This window comes from Oncorhynchus mykiss, chromosome 7 (assembly GCF_013265735.2).
Source record: "Oncorhynchus mykiss isolate Arlee chromosome 7, USDA_OmykA_1.1, whole genome shotgun sequence".
Classification (NCBI taxonomy): domain Eukaryota; kingdom Metazoa; phylum Chordata; class Actinopteri; order Salmoniformes; family Salmonidae; genus Oncorhynchus; species Oncorhynchus mykiss.
The window spans coordinates 69133893-69149243 of NC_048571.1; the positions used below are offsets into that span (position 1 = coordinate 69133893).

Here is a 15351-nt window from a genome sequence, read left to right on the forward strand (position 1 = left end):
CCCTCTGTGTTCTGTTAGACAAGAAGTTTACTAAGGGTTGGTAACAGGCTGATTGGTCGGCTACTTGAGCCAGTAAAGGGGGCTTTACTATTCTTGGGTAGCGGAATTACTTTAGTTTCCCTCCAGGCCTGAGGGCACATGCTCTCTAGTAGGCTTAAATTGAAGATGTGGCAAATAGGAGTGGCAATCCCATCTGCTATTATCTTCAGCAATTTTCTATCTAGATTGTCAGACCCTGATGGCTTGTCATTGTTGATAGACAACAATCATTTTTTCACCCTCTTCAACACGGACTTTACGGAATTCCAAAGTACAATTCTTGTCTTTCATAATTTGGTCCGATATACTTGGATGTGTAGTGTCAGCGTATGTTGCTGGCATGTCATCCCTAAGTTTACTTATCTTGCCAATGAAAAATTCATTTGTTTGCAATATCAAAGTCAGTAGTTTACAATACAAGTGGGCTTTGTGATGAATGAGCTATCTGATTCAATAAATTAAGGAGACGAGTTGGCTTTTTTCCCCAAAATGTCATTCAGTTTTCCTCATCAAACTACACACAATGCTCCATAATGACAAAGCAAAAACAGGTTAAGAAATGTTTGCAAATGTATTAAAAATAAAAAACAGAAATACATTATTGACTTAAGTACTCAGACCCTTTGCTATGAAACTCAAAATAGAGCTCAGGTGCATCCTGTTTCCATTGATCGTCCTTGAAATGTTTATACAACTTGATTGGAGTCCACCTGTGGTAAATTACATTGATTAGACATGATTTGGAAAGGCACACATCTATATAAGGTCCCACAGTTGACAGTGCATGTCAGAGTAAAAACCAAGCCATGAGGTCGAAGCAATTGTCAGTAGAGACAGGATTGTGTCGAGGCACAGATCTGGGGAAGGGTACCAAAACATTTCTGCAGCATTGAAGGTCAACAAGAACTCAGTATCCTCCACAGTTCTTAAATGGAAGAAGTTTGGAACCACCAAGTTTGGAACCACTTTTCCTTGAGCTGGCCATCCGGCTAAACTGAGCAATCGGGGGAGAAGGGCCTTGGTCAGGGAGGTGACCAAGAACCCGTTGGTCACTTAGACAGCACTCCAGAGTTCCTCTGTAGAGATGGGAGAACCTTCCAGAAGGACAACCATCTCTGCATCACCCAACCAATCAAGCCTTTATGGTAGAGTGGCCAGATGGAAGCCACTCCTCAGTAAAAGGCACATGAAAGCCTGCTTGGAGTTTGCCAAAAGGCACATAAAGGAATCTCAGACCATGAGAAACAAGATTGTCTGGTCTGATGAAACCAAGATTGAACTCTGGCCTGAATGCCAAGCGTAACATCTGGAGGAAACCTGACACCATCCCTACGGTGAAGCATGGTGGTGGCAAAATCATGCTGTGAAGATGTTTTTCAGCGGCAGGGACTGGGAGACTAGTCAGGATCGAAGATGAACGTAGTAAAGTACAGAGAGATCATTGATGAAAACCTTCTCCAGAGTTCTCAAGACCTCAGACTGGGGCGAAGGTGAACCTTCCAACAGTACAACGACCCTAAGCACACAGCCAAGACAACCCAGGAGTGGCTTCAGGAGAAGACTCTGAATGTCCTTGAGTGGCCCAACCAGAGCCCAGACTTGAACCATATCGAACATCTCTGGAGAGACCTGAAAATAGCTATGCAGTGATACTCCCCATCTAACCTGACAGAGCTTGAGAGGATCTGCAGAGAAGAATGAGAGAAACTCCCCAAATATAGGAGTTCCAAGCTTGTAGTGCCATACCCATTAAGGCTTAAGGCTGTGTAAATCACTGTCAAAGATTCTTCAACAAAGTACTGAGTATAGGGTCTGAATATTTATGTAAATGTAATATTTCAGTTTTTATACATTTGCAAACATTTCTTTAACCTGTTTTTGCTTAGTCATTACGGGGTATTGTGTGTAGATTTATTAAAAAAATTTAAAAAAAGCGAAAACGTAACTAAATGTGGAAAAGTCAAGAGGTCTGAAAACGTTCCTAATGCACCAAAATCCCTGAACGTTCATTATTTGTTTGTGCCAGTAAAATGTTTCATGCACTATAATTCAGCCAATATCTGAAAGATTTACAATTTTCAAAAAGGTTTGAGTATCTCCATCCATTGTCCAACTGTTTTATTTATTAGAATTGTTTTTAATTGCTTACAGTAAGTGTATTTAGTATTTGTGAAATGATTTTGATGTGATATGTAAGTAGAGGGATTTATGTTTCTAGAACCATACCGCAATTGAGAATCGATTCACGTTTAGATGTAGTAATTAACTGTTTTGGATTCCAGAGCCAATTTGCCTTCAAACAGAACATTGCAATGTCCTTGAACTCAGGAGTAACATCAGGGTCCTTTAGTCCACTATTGGGATAGGGGTTGACATTTTTGAAATGACTATCCCTTCCTCTGTCCACCATACAGTCAAGAATTGACAGCACAGATTCAACTACAAAAACCAGGGACTTTTAAAAAGCCTCATAAAGAAGGGCAGTGATTGGTAGATGGCTAACAATAAGATATCAGACATTGAATATCAATTTAAGCATGTTCAAGTTAATAATTATGCTGTGGATGATGCATTAAACCACCCAGACACATCTGAGATACAGTCGTCCTTTTGAACTGAGCTGCAGGACAGGAAGGAAACTGCTCAGGGATGTCACCATGAGGCCATTGGTGATATTAAAACAGCTACGGACTTTAATGGCTGTGATGGGTGAAAACTGAGGACGGATGAACAACATTATAGTGACTCCACAATAATTACCTAAATGACAGAATGAAATAAGAATACAAATAAACAGAATATATATTCCAAAACATGCATCCTGCATGCAGCAAGGCACTAAAGTAATACTGCAAAAAACATGGCAAAGGAATACACTTTCTGGCCTAAATGCAAAGCCTTATACGTGGGGCAAGTCCAACACAACACATCACTGAGTAACTGCCTCTTCGTTTTCAAGCATGGTGGCGGCTGCATCATGGTATGAGTATGCTTGATTATGGCACAGACTGGGGAGTTTTTCAGGATAAAAATAAATGGGATGGAATTAAGCACAGGGAAAATCCTAGAGGAAAACCTGCTTCAGTCTGCGTTATACCAGACACTGGAGGAGGAATTCCCCTTTCAGCAGGACAATAACCTACAAGACAAGGCCAAATGTAGACTGAAGTTGGTTACCATGAAGACAGTGAATGTTCCTGAGTGGCCAAGTTACAGTTTTGACTTAAATCTACTTGTAAATATATGGCAAGACTTGACAATTGCTGTCTAATCATGATCCCCAACATCTTGACAGAGCCGACTAGGTGAACAATGTCAATTTGCCCTTAAGCAAGGCTCTTAACCCTAATTGCTCCTGTAAATCGCAATGGATAAGAGCGTCTGCTAAATGATAACATTTGTAAAAAATTAAGCATTGACTCAGGGGGGTATATTCGTGCTTTATTTTTCACTAATCTGATTGTTTACTTCCACTTTGATATTAGTGTTTTGTGTAGATTGTTCACAAAAGCCTATTAAATAAATATATTTGAATCCCACTTTGTAACATAATAAAATGAAGAAATCCAAGGGGGGGTGAATATTTATGATATCCACTGTATGACAATAGTGTGCTCTACGCTGACAAATGGTGAGTAATGTATCATCCACAAGGTTGTGTCTAGAAAGACATACATTCCAGGACTAAAGCAGACAGGGAATGTGTAACAAACAACACCCTATTCCCTACATAGTGCACTACTTTTGACCAGAACGCTATGGGTCCTGGTCAAAGTAATGCTCTATGTAGGGAATAGGGTTCCATTTGAGGCACACTCAGGGTTAGAAACAGGAATGAACTGAAGTGGAGATTCTTCCCTGCCTGCCTTGTGTTATTCATCTCTCTGAGAGTGGAATAAATGGTGTGATCTTGAAAATACCTTAACACTGCTGCTCATGAATTTACATAACCGTTTGCATAAAACTTTGATTTCTGGTCTCCCAGTTATTTAATTACAGATGTATACATCCCTCTGTGTCGTCTGTACACTCCCAATTCCTCCCTCTCTTTCCTTCTCACCCCTCCCTTCTTAATCTCTCCCATTTTTTTTCGCCCACAGCTGAGCATATCATAGCAATTGACTCAAATGATGTCAATTAGCCTATCAGAAGCTTCTAAAGACATTAGCGATCGGCAGGTAGCGATCGGTTGAAGAGCATGCATTTAGTTTTACTTGTATTTAAGAGTAATTGGAGGCCACGGAAGGAGAGTTGTATGGCGACAGAATGGTGTCGTCTGCGTAGAGGTGGATCAGAGACTCACCAGCAGCAAGAGCGACATCATTGATGTATACAGAGAAGAGAGTCAGTCCAAGAATTTAACCGTGGGACCCCCATAGACTGCCAGAGGTCTGGACAACAGGCCCTCCGATTTGACACACTGAACTCTATCAGAGAAGTAGTTGGTGAACCAGGCGAGGCAATCATTTGAGAAACCAAGGCTATATAGGGCAGCAGCCTCTAATGTGCTAGTGACGGCTATTTAAAAGTCTGATGGCCGTAAGATAAAGCTTTTTTCAGTCTCTCGGCCCCAGCTTTGATGCACCTGTACTGACCTCGCCTTCTGGATGGTAACGTGGTGAACAGGCAGTGGCTCAGGGGGTTGTTGTCTTGATGATCTTTTTGACATTCTTGTGACATCGGGATATAATTAAGCAATAAGGCCCGAGGGGGTGTGGTATACTGGGCATATACCACAAACCCAAGTTGCTATTGCTATTATAAACTGGTTGCCAACATAAATAGAACAATAAACAAGTATTTTTGCATCATACTATGGTATATTGTCTTATATACACACACATCTGAATTTCTGTTTCAGCCAATCAGCAGCCAGGACCCAAATTACACAGTTTAAAACATGGCATATTTAAATAGACAATATACCAAGGCTATGGGCTGTATCCAGGCACTCTGCATTGCATCGTGCATAAGAACAGCACTTAGCACGATGCAATGCAGAGTGCCTGGATACAGCCCATAGCCTTGGTATATTGGCCTTTTATGGGGCGGCAGGTTTGTAGGACTGTTGGGCCAGTAACCGTTACGAGCTGACAAGGTAAAAATCTGTTGTTCTGCCCCTGAGCAAGTCTGTGGCGCCGATGATGTGGATGTCCATTAAGGCAGCCCCCCGCACCTCTCTGATTCAAAGGAGTTGGATTAAATGCAGAAGAAACATTTCAGTTGTACAACTGACTAGGTATACCACCACCCACCCCGAGGTGCCTTATTGCTATTATAACGTGGTTACCAACTTAATTAGACCAGTAAATAGTTTTTTTTGTTGGTCATACCCATGGTATACAGTCTAATATACCATACCTTTCAGCATTCAGGGCTCAAACCAACCGGCTTATACAGTACTTATACTGATTTTATAGATTTCAAGTTGTTTGGTCAGATTGAAAGGATGGGAAAAATAGACCGTATGGAAAAACTGAGCACTTTTACATACCCAAATAAACATATTCTAAATAGTTTTTTTTCTTACTCAAAAGAAAAACACTATATAAAAATCAAAAGTAAGATCATCTCAAATATTGATACACTAGAGTTTTACTGCAATTACAGGATGAAGGTCAAAACATCAGTCACAAGGGATGATAATTATAATAGTAAAAACATAACAATCAAGTAAAAAAATAATCTAAAATGCATCCAAACACACTTGATCACCATGCTTATCATATTGAATGAAGTACTTAAAAACAAACATGGATTTCAAGAAACTCAGGTTACCTGACATATTTTTTTTCAAGTAGGCTATTTTCTGTCAGCCAATCAACAGTAGGACAGAAAGAAGGAAATAATTTTCCCTTTGGAACTGCCTGACCAACAGCTCAACACAACACACTCATCAGACTAACTCATCACCTTAAAATAGGTTTGGGAATGTAAAAAAACTCTACTTGTAGGAAGACACAATGGCTCTATCTCAATAAGTCTTTATGTGATTCCCTGCATCCTATTTCCTCACCTCAACCATATTGGAGGAGGAAGTCCAAAATGGGAGAAATCAAGGAAAGACTAATTGAAAAAGAGCCATAGAAAACTGCACATTAGAATTCTCTCCTCCTCCCCCAACCTCCACTTCTTCTTCTCCCCCACTTCTTCTTCTCCCCCACTTCATCCCCTCACTCCTCCCCCCCAGCTACAACCCCTCTCTCCTCTGTGGTTGTCTCTAGGTGCTTGTTGCCGGGGGCGTCGCTAGCTTGCTCTGTCCCTGCTTCCTCCTGTCCATCTGGGAGTTCCATGTCCAACTCCTCAAAGGAGGAGGAGCTGGAGCTCCTGTCACTGCGGTCTTCACCTCCTCCTCCTCCTCCTGTTCCTCCTCTGTAGTGTCGGATCAGGGAGGGGACGCTGGATGGGGCTAGGGAGGTCTCTCTGCTGTCTGACAGGAAAACACCACTCCCTGAACTGCACTCACTATTGGAGTCTGCACCTAGTGAGACAGGGAGAGAGAAAATAAGAATAGTTAGAGGTCACGCTTAGGGAGAAAAAGACATGGGGAGAACAGGTAAGACTAAAGATAATGCATACCTTTTTGTTGGCACTGTGTTACTAAGCAGAATGCATGAAAATGATGAGCATATAACATATGTGAATCAACAGACACAGACAGACAGACAAACACACAGACAGACACATAGACAGACGAGAGCTAGATAGACAGATAAATAGATAGACAATACATATAGACACTTTAAACAATGCCACTTTAATAATGTTTACATATCTTACATTACTCATATCATATGTATATGCTGTATTTTATACCATCTACTGCACCTTGCCTATGCCGCTCGGCCATCGCTCATCCATATATTTATATGTACATATTTTCATTCACCCCCCTTTAGATTTGTGTGTATTAGGTAGTTGTTGGAGAACTGTTAGATTACTTGTTAGATTTTACTGCACTGTCGGAACCAGAAGCACAAGCATTTCACTACACTCGCATTAGCATTTGCTAACCATGTGTATGTGACAATTAACATTTGATTTGTGTGGCCAGACGAAAGCCACATGACAGCCCGCTTGCAGTTTGCCAAATGGCTCCTAAAGACTCTCAGACCATGAGAAACAAGATTATCTGGTCTGATGAATCCCTACGGTGAAGCATGGTGGTGGCAGAATCATGCTGTGGCGATGTTTTTCAGTGCCAGGGACTGGGAGACTAGTTAGGACCAAGGCAAAGATGAACGGAGAAAAGTAGAGAGATCCTTGATGAAAACCTGCTCCAGACCTCAGATTGGGGCGAAGGTTCACCTTTCAACTGGACAATGACCCTATGCACACAGCCAAGACAATGCAGGAGTGGCTTTGGGACAAGTCTCTGAATGTTCTTGAGTGGCCAAGACAGAGCCCGGACTTGAACCTGATCTAACATCTCTGAAGAGACCTGTTAATAGCTGTGCAGCGAAGCTCCCCATCCAACCTGACAAAGCTTGAGAGCTCCATGCAAGATCTCACCCCGTGGGGTCAAAATGATCACAAGAACGGTGAGCAAAAATCCCAGAACCACACGGGGGGTGGTTCATTTTGACCCCACGGGGTGAGATCTTGCATGGAGCCCCAGATCGAGGGAGATTATCAGTGGTCTTGTATGTCTTCCATTTCCTAATAATTGCTCCCACAGTTGATTTCTTCAAATCAAGCTGCTTACCTATTGCAGATTCAGTCTTCCCAGCCTGGTGCAGGTCTACAATTTTGTTTCTGGTGTCCTTTGACAGCTCTTTGGTCTTGGCCATAGTGGAGTTTGGAGTGTGACTGTTTGAGGTTGTGGACAGGTGTCTTTTATACTGATAACAAGTTCAAACAGGTGCCATTAATACAGGTAACGAGTGGAGGACAGAGGAGCCTCTTAAAGAAGTTACAGGTCTGTGGGAGCCAGAAATCTTGCTTGTTTGTAGGTGACCAAATACTTATTTTCCACCATAATTTGCAAATAAATTCATAAAAAAATCCTAATGTGATTTTCTGTAATTATTTTTCTCATTTTGTCTGTCATAGTTGAAGTGTACCTATGATAGAAATTACAGGCCTCTCTCATCTTTTTAAGTGGGAGAACATGCACAATTGATGGCTGACTAAATACTTTTTTGCCCCACTATACATGTAGATATGGTTAAAGTGACTATGCATATATGATAAACAGAGAGTAGCAGTAGCGTAAAAAGAGGGGTTGGGGTACACAATGCAAATAGTCCGGGTAGCCATTTGATTACCTGTTCAGGAGTCTTATGGCTTGGGGGTAAAAACTGTTGAGAAGCCTTTTTGTCCTAGACTTGGCACTCCGGTACCGCTTGCCATGCGGTAGTAGAGAGAACAGTCTGACTGGGGTGGCTGGGGTCTTTGACAATTTTTAGGGCCTTCCTCTGACACCGCCTGGTGTAGAGGTCCTGGATGGCGGGCAGCTTAGCCCCAGTGATGTATTGGGCCGTATGCACTACCCTTTTTAGTTTCCTGAGGGGGAATAGGCTTTGTCGTGCCCAGTTCACGACTGTCTTGGTGTGTTTGAACCATTCTAGTTTGTTGTTGATGTGGACACCAAGGAACTTGAAGCTCTCAACCTGCTCCACTACAGCCCCGTCGATGAGAATGGGGGCATGCTCGGTCCTCCTTTTCCTGTAGTCCACAAAAATCTCCTTAGTCTTGGTTACGTTGAGGGATAGGTTGTTATTCTGGCACCACCCGGCCAGGTCTCTGACTTCCTCCCTTTAGGCTTTCTCGTCGTTGTTGGTGATCAGGCCTACCACTGTTGTGTCATCTGCAAACTTAATGATGGTGTTGGAGTCGTGCCTGGCCATGCAGTTGTGGGTGAACAGGGAGTGCAGGAGGGGACTGAGCACGCACCCCTGGCGAGCTCAAGTGTTGAGGATCAGCGTGGCAGATGTATTGCTACCTACCCTCACCACCTGGGGGCGGCCCATCAGGAAGTCCAGGATCCAGTTGCAGAGGGAGGTGTTTAGTCCCAGGATCCTTAGTTTAGTGATGAGCTTTGAGGGTACTATGGTGTTGAACGCTGAGCTGTAGTCAATGAATAGCATTCTCACGTAAGTTTTCCCTTTTGTCCAGGTGGGAAAGGGCAGTGTGGAGTGCAATAGAGATTGCATCATCTGTGGATCTGTTTGGGCGGAATGCAAGTTGGAGTGGGTCTAGGGTTTCTGGGATAATGGTGTTGATGTGAGCCATTACCAACCTTTCAAAGCACTTCATGGCTACAGATTTCATTTAGGCAGGTTGCCTTTGTGTTCTTGGGCACAGGGACTATGGTGGTCCGCTTGAAACATGTTGGTATTACATACCTAATCAGGGACATGTTGAAAATGTCAGTGAAGACACCTGTCAGTTGGTCAGCACATGCCCGGAGCACACGTCCTGGTAATCCGTCTGGCCCCGCAGCCTTGTGTATGTTGACCTGTTTAAAGGTCTTACGCACGTCGCCTACAGAGAGCGAGATCACACAGTCGCCTGGAACAGCTGATGCTCTCATGCATGCCTCAGTGTTGCTTGCCTCGAAGCGAGCATAGAAGTGATTTAGCTCGTCTGGTAGGCTCGTGTCACTGGGCAGCCCACGTCTGTGTACATCAACTTTATATGACCTTATTTGTGAGTGCCGGTGGAAATTTTGGGGGGACATGACAAAAACATGAATACATGCTAATAATAGTTAAACAGTTAACTAGAGGGATAACTAGCCAGACTACAATATATGTTTTGAATTAGCTACCTAGTTAGTCTGTTTCTATCATATTTTATAGGCTTGGCCTGCCTGCTGCTAAAATGTCTAACTGTAGTCTCTCCTTGAGCAATGGCCCACTCGCACACATGCAGGTGATATGTGCACATACTGTATGGACACGCTAAAATGTCATATTCTGATCCTGGCTGATATGTACCATTATTATGTGATTGATCAAATATTTTAAAACTGTGCCTAATAAATTATATTAACAGAAATGATGATATACCTTTCAGACCTGAGAAACATTTTGTATGAACACTGCACTGAGAACATGTATATATCTCTGTATGAGTGTTGGGCATAAGCTCAAGAAGGGACACTTCAAACTCAGCATTTCTAAGTGATAAATACAACACATAATTTTGCGTTTCAGTTTTTAGTGTCTATGTCAGTGTTTTTGCAGCAGAGTGATGGCTTGGTTTGTGTACTCCAGTGTACCTAATAGCAGATAGGACAGACAGGATCCTTCCTAATGTTAATTTATCTCATTCTGTCACAGTGACTCACGCTCGCACATCACCCAAGGACAAAGAGGGAGAAAAAGACAGAGAGAGACTGCAGATGAACAGAATGAGAAAGATAGAGACCGAGAGAAGCAGAGTGACAGAGATGAAGTTGAAGCTGATAGGAAATGTCAGACTCACCAAAGACTGAGCTGTTGACAGCAGTTTATGTTAAAGGGTTTACCACCTGTCTATCTCTTTCCATATCATTCCAAATTAACCAATGTGCAACTAATGAAATGACACCAAACAACACTGTCAGGACAATAAGTCAAGACCATTTCCTCCTCTGTGACTTCAGTTAGCCTACACTGGGCGACATGAGTAAAATTATAGTAAATAGCTATGAAACAAAGCTAAAATGAATAAATGTGCTGTACACACAGACACAAACTCCCAACCAATGTTTTTTTTGTCTGAATAAAACTGCCTCATTGCAGTGCAACTGAAATCTAGCCAAGAGCTGTCACTGGTTAATTCACACTAGACTAATTTACATGTGATGGATAGGAGGTAGTGGAAACTGAAATCTGACAGTGAACAGTGAACACACACACACACACACACACACACTGAGAGGAAATGTTCAGTGGTGCCTTCAGGCTAGTCTTCCCACCCTTCATAACTATAATCGATCCATTATTGCTACTTGCTTATGGAGTATGTGAAATATTGTGTGGAACTTTTAGCTTTAATGTGCTTTCTCCAAAGGATTTTTTAAAAGCATTCTCAAAAAGCCATAGGCAATACTGAGCACTGAGATACAGGCTAGCACAGCTATATGTCAGAAACGGTGAAAAGAAACTAGCAGGAAAATGCAAGTGCAAATCCATACCATGTCCACCCAATCTTCAGTGCAGCCTTACATGTTAGTAAAAGACAGAGAGGAAAGGGTGACTGTTGTGGAGTTGGCTGGCCCTGTCAAAAATACAGGGGGCAATGGTCCGAGAAGGCTCCTTGTGTTCCTCTGACCTCTGTGAGATGAGACCAGTCAGTGATTGGACCATGGGTACCTGTCACAGTATCATCACACACACACACACCGTCAGCCGGGGACACAGGGAATAGAGAGGAGCAGGATTTGTCACTGCTACTCAACATTCAGTAGGTCTCCAGCCATGTGTGGAGGGGACAGAGAGAGAGAGATTCCATCTTCTGGTTGCCATGAGTGTCATGGGTGTGTGTGCACATGCTTGTGTGCGCGCGCGTGTGTGTGTGTTTGTGTTGCACATTTTACATCCCAATCTCCTACTGAAGATCCTGAGTCGTGTAGACAGAAGGGTGTTGAGTTATTCCCAGCTGAAGTCTCAGTCACTGTGCTTGTGTAGACAGAAGGGTGTTGAGTTATTCCCAGCTGAAGTCTCAGTCACTGTGCTTGTGTAGACAGAAGGGTGTTGAGTTATTCCCAGCTGAAGTCTCAGTCACTGTGCTTGTGTAGACAGAAGGGTGTTGAGTTATTCCCAGCTGAAGTCTTAGTCACTGTGCTTGTGTAGACAGAAGGGTGTTGAGTTATTCCCAGCTGAAGTCTCAGTCACTGTGCTTGTGTAGACAGAAGGGTGTTGAGTTATTCCCAGCTGAAGTCAGTCACTGTGCTTGTGTAGACAGAAGGGTGTTGAGTTATTCCCAGCTGAAGTCTCAGTCACTGTGCTTGTGTAGACAGAAGGGTGTTGAGTTATTCCCAGCTGAAGTCTCAGTCACTGTGCTTGTGTAGACAGAAGGGTGTTGAGTTATTCCCAGCTGAAGTCTCAGTCACTGTGCTTGTGTAGACAGAAGGGTGTTGAGTTATTCCCAGCTGAAGTCTCAGTCACTGTGCTTGTGTAGACAGAAGGGTGTTGAGTTATTCCCAGCTGAAGTCTCAGTCACTGTGCTTGCCTTGGAGGACTTTTGTTGTGCAGTTAGATCAGTTAGATAACTGGGTCCAAGTCCCAGTTTGTCTCTGTGTAAGTGTGTGTGTAAGGGTGTGTGTGATGATACTGTTCGCTTAAGCAATCTCACTAGGATAAAGACCTCCTCCATTCCTGTCATTATTGAAAGAGATCGTGATACCTCACATCTCAAAATAGAGATACTTAATGTTAGATCCCTTACTTCAAAGGCAATTATAGTCAATGAACTAATCACTGATCATAATCTTGATGTGATTGGCCTGACTGAAACATGGCTTGAGCCTGATGAATTTACTGTGTTAAATGAGGCCTCATCTCCTGGCTACATTAGTGACCATAGCCATATTTCAGGCTTCAAACATAAAGATATAAAACTGTATTTTTTTGTGAAGAATCAACAACAAGTGGGACACAATCATGAAGTGGAACGACATTTATTGGATATTTCAAACTTTTTTAACAAATCAAAAACTGAAAAATTGGGCGTGCAAAATTATTCAGCCCCCTTAAGTTAATACTTTGTAGCGCCACCTTTTGCTGCGATTACAGCTGTAAGTCGCTTGGGGTATGTCTTTATCAGTTTTGCACATCGAGAGACTGACATTTTTTTCCCATTCCTCCTTGCAAAACAGCTCGAGCTCAGTGAGGTTGGATGGAGAGCATTTGTGAACAGCAGTTTTCAGTTCTTTCCACAGATTCTCGATTGGATTCAGGTCTGGACTTTGACTTGGCCATTCTAACACCTGGATATGTTTATTTTTGAACCATTCCATTGTAGATTTTGCTTTATGTTTTGGATCATTGTCTTGTTGGAAGACAAATCTCCGTCCCAGTCTCAGGTCTTTTGCAGACTCCATCAGGTTTTCTTCCAGAATGGTCCTGTATTTGGCTCCATCCATCTTCCCATCAATTTTAACCATCTTCCCTGTCCCTGCTGAAGAAAAGCAGGCCCAAACCATGATGCTGCCACCACCATGTTTGACTGTGGGGATGGTGTGTTCAGCTGTGTTGCTTTTACGCCAAACATAACGTTTTGCATTGTTGCCAAAAAGTTCAATTTTGGTTTCATCTGACCAGAGCACCTTCTTCCACATGTTTGGTGTGTCTCCCAGGTGGCTTGTGGCAAACTTTAAACAACACTTTTTATGGATATCTTTAAGAAATGGCTTTCTTCTTGCCATTCTTCCATTAAGGCCAGATTTGTGCAATATACGACTGATTGTTGTCCTATGGACAGTCTCCCACCTCAGCTGTAGATCTCTGCAGTTCATCCAGAATGATCATGGGCCTCTTGGCTGCATCTCTGATCAGTCTTCTCCTTGTATGAGCTGAAAGTTTAGAGGGACGGCCAGGTCTTGGTAGATTTGCAGTGGTCTGATACTCCTTCCATTTCAATATTATCGCTTGCACAGTGCTCCTTGGGATGTTTAAAGCTTGGGAAATCTTTTTGTATCCAAATCCGGCTTTAAACTTCTTCACAACAGTATCTCGGACCTGCCTGGTGTGTTCCTTGTTCTTCATGATGCTCTCTGCGCTTTTAACGGATCTATGAGACTATCACAGTGCAGGTGCATTTATACGGAGACTTGATTACACACAGGTGGATTGTATTTATCATCATTAGTCATTTAGGTCAACATTGGATCATTCAGAGATCCTCACTGAACTTCTGGAGAGAGTTTGCTGCACTGAAAGTAAAGGGGCTGAATAATTTTGCACGCCCAATTTTTCAGTTTTTGATTTGTTAAAAAAGTTTGAAATATCCAATAAATGTCGTTCCACTTCATGATTGTGTCCCACTTGTTGTTGATTCTTCACAAAAAAATACAGTTTTATATCTTTATGTTTGAAGCCTGAAATGTGGCAAAAGGTCGTAAAGTTCAAGGGGGCCGAATACTTTCGCAAGGCACTGTATTTCCCCCGTGCATCCCGCAAAGGCGGAAGTGTTGCTAACATTTACGATAGCAAATTTCAATTTACAAAAACAAAATGACGTTTTCGTCTTTTGAGCTTCTAGTCATGAAATCTATGCAGCCTACTCAATCACTTTTTATAGCTACTGTTTACAGGCCTCCTGGGCCATATACAGCGTTCCTCATTGAGTTCACTGAATTCCTATCGGACCTTGTAGTCATAGCAGATAATATTCACATTTTTGGTGACTTTAATATTCACATGGAAAAGTTTACAGACCCACTCCAAAAGGCTTTCGGAGCCATCATCGACTCAGTGGGTTTTGTCCAACACATCTCTGGACCTACTCACTGTCACAGTCATAGTCTGGACCTAGTTTTGTCCCATGGAATATGTTTTTCCTCATTATCCAGGACTATCGGACCACCATTTTATTACGTTTGCAATTGCAACAAGTAATCTGCTCAGACCCCAACCAAGGAGCATCAATAGTCATGCTATAAATTCACAGACAACACAAAGATTCCTTGATGCCCTTCCAGACTCCCTCTGCCTACCCAAGGACGTCAGAGGACAAAAATCAGTTGACCACCTAACTGAGGAAATACATTTAAACTTGCGCAATACCCTAGATGCAGTTGTACCCCTAAAAACGAAAAACATTTCTCAAAAGAAACTACCTCCCTGGTATACAGAAAATACCCGAGCTCCGAAGCAAGCTTCCAGAAAATTTGAACGAAATGGCGCCACACCAAACTGGAAGTCTTTCGACTAGCTTGGAAAGACAGTACCGTGCAGTATCAAAGAGCCCTCACTGCTGCTCGATCATCATATTTTTCCAAATTAATTGAGGAAAATAAGAACAATCTGAAATTTATTTTTGATACTGTCGCAAAGCTAACTAAAAAGCAGCATTCCCCAAGAGAGAATGGCTTTCACTTCAGCAGTAATAAATTAATTAACTTCTTTGAGGAAAAGATCATGATTATTAGAAAGTAAATTACGGACTCCTTTTTAAATCTGCGTATTCCTTCAAAGCTCAGTTGTCCTGAGTCTGCACAACTCTGCCAGGACCTAGGATCAACAGAGACACTCAAGTGTTTTAGTACTATATCTCGACACAATGAAGAAAATAATCATGGCCTCTAAACCTTCAAGCTGCATACCGGACCCTATTCCAACTAAACTACTGAAATAGCTGATTCCTGTGCTTGGCTCTCCT

At 42.4% G+C, this 15351-nt stretch overlaps 1 protein-coding gene across 1 annotated transcript in view; it reads right to left on the reverse strand.

The window, feature by feature from the left end:
- Positions 1 to 5622: 5622 nt before the first annotated feature.
- Positions 5623 to 15351, reverse strand: part of LOC110528351 (testis expressed 264, ER-phagy receptor) — an 85926-nt gene continuing 76197 nt past the window's right edge. The window contains exon 4 of the mRNA XM_021610362.2: positions 5623 to 6520. Coding sequence (XP_021466037.1) covers positions 6213 to 6520 — 308 coding nt within the window. The 3' untranslated portion in view covers positions 5623 to 6212. The remainder of the gene's footprint in view (positions 6521 to 15351) is intronic.